We start from the raw sequence: 9,538 nt of genomic DNA, 5'->3' as shown, positions 1-9,538 counted from the left end.
ATCAGCTCATGAAATTTATAGCCACGGTTTGCATAAAACATTCCTTAGTAATTTAAGTTTCATGTTCAGAGCACATCTTTAGATCAGAACCTCTTAATCTCACAAACAAGTTCGCGGACTTAAGACAACTGGTGGAGTTTTCCAAACTCAGCAGAAAATCTCGGCAAAGAGACTTTAGCCAGTTCGAGGACTTACACACAAACGAGTTTTTGGAAAATCCCAGCAGAAATTCTCGGTACAAGAACTTCCGCCAGTTCGCAGACTGTGTTCGCGGACTTGGAAAAGCCAATTCCTCCGGTTTATCTTAATCGACAAAGTTCGAAAACTTCGGATTAAGGAGTACATGGTTATGTAATCTAAACCCTCATTCCAATCATTGAGAAATAATCAGAGGATGTTATATAGCCGTTATTCACAGACCGTTTCGCGTCAGAGCAATTCTGAAAGTAATTGAAACTTTTCATGAATTTCGTCACTAGGTGAAGATAAACTTGATCAAATCGAAACTCTTTACCAACATATGATTTCGAGATATAGATAGGCGAGATATACTCGGCTCGAAATATCAAATGTGTATGATCCAGTCTATATAGCATACGACTTTTGTCTCATAAGAAGTAGGAGATAGAAGAGAGATACTTTTAAGTGATAGATAAGTTCAAGTCTCTACATACCTTTTTGTTGATGAAGTTCCACGGTTCCTTGAGTAGATCTTCTTCGTTGTATGATGAATCGCCATGAAGTCATTGATCTCAACTAAACTTTTATATCCTAGTCCGAGACTTAGCTATGTAGGCTAGAAATCAAGACTCATAGTTTTGATCACTAACATTGAAAAACATGCTTGAGATAGCAACGCATGCGAGGTCGACCGAGCTATGCTCTAACAGACTTATCACAACATTTCTCTTGATTGCAGACACTGCCTTTTACTCCAGCAAGATGAGAGAAAGGTTTAATTACTTCTTTAGACATCCATGTACGAATGTTGTGAAGTTTTTCATTCCTCAGTCGAAAACGACATCTTCGTTCAAGATGTCCTTCATTTCCGCAATAATAGCAGTTAAAGGAATTGTTCTTGACTGTTCTCATGCGAGTTAAATTCGAAGGAGCACAATCTTTATTCTTGAGATCGTCGGCTGCTGAAAAAGTTTTTCACATGAAGAGTTGTCATTAGCATGAACAAAATTGATCTTACCAGTACTTGGAGCGTTTATTCCCTTATATCTCAGACCACGTGTATCACGATGTTCTTACATGCTCCAAGCATAGAAGATAATTTTGTAGAGCTAGAATTGAATCTTTTCAGATTCTCTTCCAGTGATTTTACCTTATTAAGGGTAGCTGCAAGATCAGTCTCTAAATATTTTTCTCTGGCGAGGAGACCGAGTTCTCTGTCATTAAAACATTTTTGTCGAGAGTCATATCTTGCTTCAGATTCCGCAAGTCTTTCTTTCAACACAAAGAGATTTCGAAGGAGATTATCACATTCAGACCTTTTTGAGCGTAAGTCTTCTTCTCGATCTTTAAGGGTAGATTCTAATAATTTATATCCACAATTATAACCTTTAAAGATTTTTCTCATCTTTATGTTTTCTTGACACAGACGTGCCAAATATTTACTCAAGCAAGCTGTTGACTTCTTTTCTTTCAAAGAATGGTCAAAGAGATTGATATATTGAGAGACTTCCTCATCAATACTTTGTCCTTCTTCTGAATCACTCTCATCTGAAAGATCATCCAACTGTTCATCAAGACACTTTTCCCAGTTGAAGGCAGATTCAAACACAGAGACAGATACAAGAGGTTTCTTAGATGTATCAGGATTATGAAACACCTGAGGGGAACTCTGAACTGATGTTACATTATCAAAGAGATTTCTTCCGTCCATATACTCAGATCGCTACAAACACAGACTTATGAGGTCTTTAAACGTGTTTACCTACTCTAATACCAATTGAAAAAGTGGGGGTCTAACAACCTCACCCAATATTTCGCTTAGCAATCTGTATGCACTAACTCCAATATACTTTTAAGATAATTAACTAGACATTCAGACTCAATCTTAATAAAAAGTATATCAAAGAGTTATATCTCAATTTCTCAGTTTTGAAAGAAAAGAAGGATTTTTAAAAGAACTAGTTTCAACTAAGATGTGATTTATTTGGAAAACCAGATGTAATAAAACTTTTCAAGGGTTATCTCAACGGCTACAACAATTATCTCTAGAAATTCAAAGACATGTAGATTACTGGACAAGAACAAAGAAGAGAACTAGCTCTAACAATAAAAAAAAGAGTTAAAAATCATCATATTCCTTGGGTAGCTCTAAACAGACATAATCTGAAAAACAATTTGGATGTTGCTTGGATTTCAGAGTCTCTCCCTTTTAGTTTTGCACTTGTTAGAGCATAGCTCGGTTGAACCCACTAAGCGTTGGTATGTCAAGTTTGGTTATCATATTTTAGTGAATCAAAACTCATTTTAAGAGTCGCTTGATTATGTACTAGAGTCAACTTCGTATAGGTTAGCTTGAAAGTATTAGGATATGAGATATTACAAGTATTGCGAAGACTTGAAAAAGTGAAGAAGTAAGAAGCTACAACGACAACGTCATACTTCCACTTGAGGTTAGTGATATTTTACTTAAACTGTTTCATTCCCTAACGTATCTTTCAAGTCGTGCATATTGAAAACAAAACTGCGAAGCATGAACACTCTAGATAGACATAGTATTAAGGAATACAATATGAAGTTTATTGCTTAACCATTAAACTTTGTAGATAAGACATCGATATAATCGTTTAAATTCTATTGTGATTATGTATGGGTATGAGATGAGGATTTCATCCTAGGAAACAATATTCTACATGTGTATTAAGGAAGTAAGTTCATAAACTTGTTTATGAATCGAAAAGGAAATCACCAGGCGTTATTGGTATTGTTATTCATTGCATATCTTGTGAACAACCGATATGTGTGATTTAGTATAACCTCTCATGACTTGTTTGTGTTCTTGGTAAAACTATTCACAAAGGCCTGACTTATGTATTGGTATGACTTTTATTAGTGAAACCGATCTTAAGTAATCACCTGAGATGGTATGATCGAGTTTGTGATTTGTGTATGACTGAATCTAGGTAAAGGGGAGATCCTAGTAAGAGGTGCAACACATCACAAAGGGGAATAGATCCTTGTGTGAGGTGCAGCAAGTTTTTAGCGGAAAGGGGAACCGATCCTATGAACATGTGCAACACGTGTTTAGTCAAAGGGGAACCGATCCTATGTACATGTGCAACACATATAAGTTAGATACCATATATATGTGGGGAACCGATCCTAGTACCTAGTCAACCGAATTTTGGAAAGCTAGTGTGACTATGCACAATACTCACATGGAGGTAGAACCGAAACTTGTTTTGGTAGAACCGTTAAACCCATGATTTGTGATTGAGTGTTCTTGATCAATCACATAGTTCTTGAAAGTCATATGAACCAATTCTAAACTTTTTTGGAAGTGTGGCAAATCGGTTTCAAGGTTGTAAGTATAAAGAGGACTTACAAAGTAAGGATGTCGACATACTTTGAACACGTGCAGTAATGTTTATCTTTTATTGTTCAAAGTTATTCCTTAATATCTAAAGGAAGAAAATCCCAGGATAGAAATATAAATAAGTTAAGAATCTTTTATTTAAGGTTGTTAATTTTATTTTAGGAAAATGTGAATTAGTAATGTGCATTTACTAGTTAAAGATTTTCCAACGAGATTTTCGATCAATATTTTGGACAGAGCATTTCTAGGAATTATGGAAACCGAATTTGGAATATGTTGCATATCTTGAGAATATTTTCGGTTTTGGAAATTCCTTGGTGTACAAACTTCCTCGTCTATAAATACTTGAAGTTTGCATTTCTAGCAAACTAATCCTTCGTGACAAAAAACTTCCTCGGTTGTGTTGTTACTGGTGAAGCCGCCTATTCGGAGAGGAGAGTAACCTAATTAGGCGAAATCTCTTACAGCCGCTTAGTTTAAAGTCTTCTTTGGGATTAAGAAGCTCTATTAGTACCGTTGGTGGAAACTAGATAATTACGGTTTATCTTGTGTTTTCGATTGATTTGATTAGCTAACGGTGGTTGAACTTTGATTGCACCTAGTTTGTTTACACTTGAGAATCTTCTCTTCTGATATAAGATTCACTCAAACTAGATTGAAGTTTCGGCAGGGATATTTAGACTGTTTTTAGTTCTAATGACGATCTTGTGATAATTCATTCTTAACAGACTTTGTTCTATGCGTGATTGATCACAAGAGATTCAAGTTGTTGTGTGCAGGTGTTTATTGAAGATCTAAGAAGATTTGAAGACAAAACATATATTGAAGATTTCTGATTTGGGGTTTGGTGTGCACAATACTTGTTTCGGTATAAGAGGATCCAACTATAATCGGTTTATCCTTGCGGTAGATTAGATTGATTAGTTGTGTAGATCGACATCAATACAATACTTTGTGATTAAAAGTATTGATTTCAAAATCTTAACAATTACCTTTGGCAGTTGAACATAAAATAGATCTAAGAACCCGGCGAAGGAGTTTACTTGAGATAAACAGAAGAGCCTTTGTCGAACTGACATCACTTGGTTGAAGAGAGTTGATACCAAACAAATTTATTGTTCCTTTACTGTTTGGAATACGAACCAAAGGAATTGTTCCAAGTACGTGGTTTATTACAGGTCGGAGGCGTGGGAATACAGACGGGACCAGGTGAACTATAGATTTAGTTGCTTGGTCTCAACTAAACGAAGTTGGTTTAATTTCATGTAGCGGCTTAATCCTGGGAGTATTCAATTATGGACAAGGTCCCGGGATTTTTCTGCATTTGCGGTTTCCTCGTTAACAAAATCTTGTTGTGTCATTTACTTTTATTTTCCGCATTATAATTGTTTTATTATAATTAAAGTAAATTACACAAACGTTAATTCATATTTACTTGATAAGTAATCATATTGTGTTTGGTTAAGTCTGAACCCTTTTATCAAGTAAACATACTTCGTTGTTGTATTGTCTCGATCTCGTATCCATAGACGATGCACACAAAGTGTGAACCGATTAGTTGCACTCTCTCGACTCAGTCCATACACAATCACTTTCGGAGAAAGAACTTATAAGTAAGAAAAGTTTTAGATGGAGGTATATTTGGGTACTCTCTCCTTTTCAGCACTAATTCTACGAAATGATACAGGCTCCTTTGAAGGGGGAAGAGCAGGACCTTCAGATTGTGCAGATATGCAAGAAGCAGAGGCAATAAGAATATTGCAGATGACATCGTGGGCAACAGAAAAAGACATTGTAAAAGTTTAATTAAATATCTCAATGGCGATCTAGTAGACATCTCTTGGAGCAGCAAAGCTATTTTGGAGGAAGCAGACATAAGGGTAAGACATTGTGAAAACTTTATAGAATTTCATTGTATTCCCAGAATTGGAAATGAAGTAGCAGATACTTAAGCTAAAGAAGCAAGACGTTTTCCTGATATTTTGGAATAAATGTAACTCCCCCTTCATGTATTAATCATAAACTTTTAGTATATAAAACTAATATTAAAAGAAGAGAGTTTATCTCCCCGAGATGGTTCTACTCTTGATGTAGTGCAGACCTCGACTTCCCTTTAGTTTTTAATGAAATCTTATTTATAAGAATTGAAAAAAAAAATGTTTTGCACTCGTATGTTCATTTACGTCATGAATAACTTGTTCTGTAAATGATCCGCTTATTTATTTATTTTCAATTTTATACTTGGCCAAAAAGAAGTTATCCAATTCTTCGTTCACAGTTCGAATTGTCAATAGTAATTTCATCTAACACATGTTATTTAACCACTTCTAGTCTCCTAACACCAAGTCCACCCTCATCCAAATGAGCTTGCAATTAAAATGCAGAATAGACCAAATGAGCTTGCAATTAAAATGCATGATAGAGTTTAAGTGAAAGGTTTATGGCCTATGACTCCTGCAATGAATATGAAACTATAAATTGACGTGCCTTTCACTTGTCTAGCGGAATGACCACGCTATTAGGATTGACTCGATTGAGATTATGCGGCTTTACTAAATTTAATTTTGTACGATGTTTTTAATTTATCTCAATTGTATCGACTTCTGGCAAGTGCTCTTAGAATGGCTAATGAGTTTTTCAGGCTAACTCAGCTTCTTTTACAGGTGAAAAGGCTATGGAGGAAATACATATTGCTTGGCAGGTTCCAAATATAGGATTCTATAAACTAATCCTGATGGTTTTGCTAATGATTGTGGTGATGCAGGAATTGGTGGAATTATCTGAGATGGAGCTGGACATTTTGTTGCTTGTTTTTGCAAACGTATATACAAGAACAACAACAATATCGTAGAGGTCTGGACAATCAGGGATAGCCTTAGGCTGGCTAGTCAGTCGGGCCTTGACTTTGTAGAGGTGGAGAATAATTCGTGCTATGCAATCCAATTGTGCAAAGGAGAAGCAAAACCTCACTGGGATACATACAGATTTGTTCAAGACATCAGCATGTTCAGGAACAAGTTTGTGCAAGTGAATTTCAACCAGAGATACAGAGAGGCTAATCACGTTGCTGGTAGATTAGCAAAAAGTGATGCTACTAGAGAATTTGAAGGCATATGGGCTGGAAACATGCCTAATTTTATTAGCGTTGATTTTAATAATGATGTAATGGGTGTTACTTCATCAATACTTATCAATTTTGGCTCTTCTTAGTTCCCGCCTCTCGAATAAAACAGTTATGAAATAACAAAAAACGCTTTGGTCAGAGATGAAAGATGGACAAGTCAAAACTATACAAAAACAATAATAATGTGCAGAATCCATTGGATAGATTCCGAATTCCGATCAAAAAAATTAAAAAGAAATAAATCCACGGGATGGGTCACGATGGGTCTACAAGAAGAAAAAACTTGGTCTCGCATTGTCACTGCAAGCAGAAAAGAAAGAGAAAATAAGGAAACATTAAATTTTTGATAGGCACTTCACCTTGTAAGATTGCAAATAGGGTCATTTAGACACGTGAAACTTGGCTGGTCAGAGTGAATGGACGGGGAGTAATGCATTCACTGACTTTGGTTCTGTAGCTTTCAATTGAATATGGATAAAACTTTAACTAGTTTTACTTCAACAATGGATATCTCTAAGTTTTACCATGACTCTGAAATTCAAATACTGTTTGCCCACTCTATGACACTTAGAGCAGGTCTTATGGTGGAAGAGTTTCATCTTCCATCTTCCACGCCACCTCATCATTTGGAACTGTGGATGGAAGTGCAAGTGTAGTGGTGGAATAGTGAAAACGCTATTCTTAATATCGCTAAAAAAACACTATTCTTAATAGCGCTAAAAAAACGCTATTAAGAATAGCTTTTTTTTTCAGCCGTTAGATTTCAACAACTCATCCTAAATCTACGGACAAAAAAAAAAACGCTATTCTTAATAGCGTTTTCTTAGCGCTATTCTTATTAGCGTTTCCATGGATCCACGAACCCTTCCACGAAACGGTGGAACCTTACTTGGATTTTTTGTGGAAGACCCCAACTTGGAAGCCATTAGACTTGACATTCCATGATTTTTCCACACTTGGAATAGGTTGGATTCCACCATAAGACTTGCTCTTACACATAACTGATAAGTTAGAGATATCCTATAGAAGCTTTACTTTACATTACCTCGTTGGTCCGTATTCTCAACGTTGCTAATAGGGATACCAAATTAAGTGGGGATTTACCAAAATTATAATAAGATAAAAAAGATTTTTATATAGGACAAAACAGTTTTTGTCTTGGCTTGATACACCCCCACTAAAACTGGCACCCCATTAGCAGCCTTGCTGATTCTGGTCGGTACTTAGACTCTTATATGAAAGTCCATTTCGTACTTGTATGTATTTGCATAGTTGTACATGAGTGAAGGATTAAATGGGAAAACCTTACATCAATTATGCTCCTTTACAAATGAATAACTTTAAATGTCTAAATTACATCCGTAATGTACAAAACCAGTACATTCCTCAGGTATCTCTAATTTTGTCCACACGTCTTGATTTTTTGATCTCCCGAACTCTAAAGCGTAACAACTCTGAGGTCCGTTCTGGACGCCAGAGCCAATTACCAACATCTTCTCCCGCCGCATCGCAACAAACGTTCCGTTGCAAACATCATTCGGAAGCTCTGTCAACCGCCGCCATGCCGAACCATCGAGACGCTCCAAATGCGACGACACGCATTTGTATAATTTTCCTTGGTGATCAAATGCATATGTTCTCGGACACATTTCTGTCTCTAATTTTTGCTCTTCAACCGGATCCCATTTCCAAGTATCGGCATCAAAAGTCTCAGTTGATTTATCAAATTTTCCTTGCATGTCAGTTTGGTATCCACTAATGACGTGGAACTTGCCACCATGAAACAAGCCCTTACATTCGTCTCTCTGTTTTGCCATATCAGGAAGTGGGATCCACATATCATCCAGCACATCATAGGCCAGAGCAGATCTCAAGGCGTTCTTCCCATCATCATGTCCACCGGCAATAAAAACCATACGATTTTGATCAGATGCACAGGCAAAAAAAGATCTCTCACCACCAGGAAAATCAGCACCGCGTCGCCACGTACAAGTGACAAGATCGTAAATAAAAACAGAATTCAAAACTTGATATGTTTTTGTGTCCAAACCGCCGATTACAACCAAATTCCGGCCAACTCCGGTACATTTACAGAACAGAGGTAATCCATCTTCATAACCGGGAATAGGAGGTAACTTATGCCATTCATTCTTACCTGGTTCGTATAGGCTGAGTCGGTGAGCTGGCGTAGTATGAGTTTTAGGAGGTTTGGTTGTACTAGTACTGATTGGATCAGATTGAATAAGAACAATTAGACTTTGATTGAATCCTTGGGTTTTCCTTTGGTGATGAAATTCCTTGGATTGGATTTCTTGTTTCCATTTTCTTGAAATTGATGAAACTGTTGAGAATTGATCGTATGAGGTACGAATCAAACATTCTCGTCCAATCTCATCTGGTAAACCTGGAATTATCTCCATCAGTTGTTTTTTACACAGTCACTACTGATTTTTGTTGAAATTAAAGAAGAAGAATAGAAGTTCAGGAAATCGAATTGTAGGCAATATAGAAAAGAGATTCTGGATAAGGGAGATAACAACTGGAGAACAGATTCAGAGAGAGAAGGATTGGTTCTGTTTTTGTGATGGGAGAAAGTTTGAGTCAGAGAATCAATTTATAGGCAGTTAGAGAGCTGCTTTTAGAGTTCAAAGAAGGTTCTATCCATTTTATGGGTCATACGATAAAAAATTCTTCACAATTAAAAACAACCGGACGATTGGGCTCCCTTGGTCTAGGACTCTTGGCATCGGAGGAGTGAGGAGTCGATTGACTTGGCTAGTGGAATTACTCGAGTGTTTTTACCAGACTGTTACTTGGAGTTGGTAAATTCTGTAGGAGGATACCAATCCAGTATATTCGTC

General features: G+C 36.6%; 1 protein-coding gene across 1 annotated transcript; it reads right to left on the bottom strand.

The window, feature by feature from the left end:
• Positions 1-8,017: 8,017 nt before the first annotated feature.
• On the bottom strand, positions 8,018-9,097 carry LOC113296062 (F-box/kelch-repeat protein At1g15670-like). The gene has a single exon (XM_026544400.1). The coding sequence runs from the start codon at positions 9,095-9,097 to the stop codon at positions 8,018-8,020; it is 1,080 nt and encodes a 359-aa protein (XP_026400185.1).
• Positions 9,098-9,538: the final 441 nt, after the last annotated feature.

Source organism: Papaver somniferum, chromosome 7 (genome assembly GCF_003573695.1).
Source record: "Papaver somniferum cultivar HN1 chromosome 7, ASM357369v1, whole genome shotgun sequence".
NCBI classification, from domain to species: domain Eukaryota; kingdom Viridiplantae; phylum Streptophyta; class Magnoliopsida; order Ranunculales; family Papaveraceae; genus Papaver; species Papaver somniferum.
This window is presented reverse-complemented; position numbering and strand designations above follow the sequence as displayed.

Coding starts and splice junctions, on each gene's coding strand:
- LOC113296062 (XM_026544400.1), bottom strand. CDS start 9,097: ATGGAGATAATTCCAGGTTTACCAGATGAGATTGGACGAGAATGTTTG.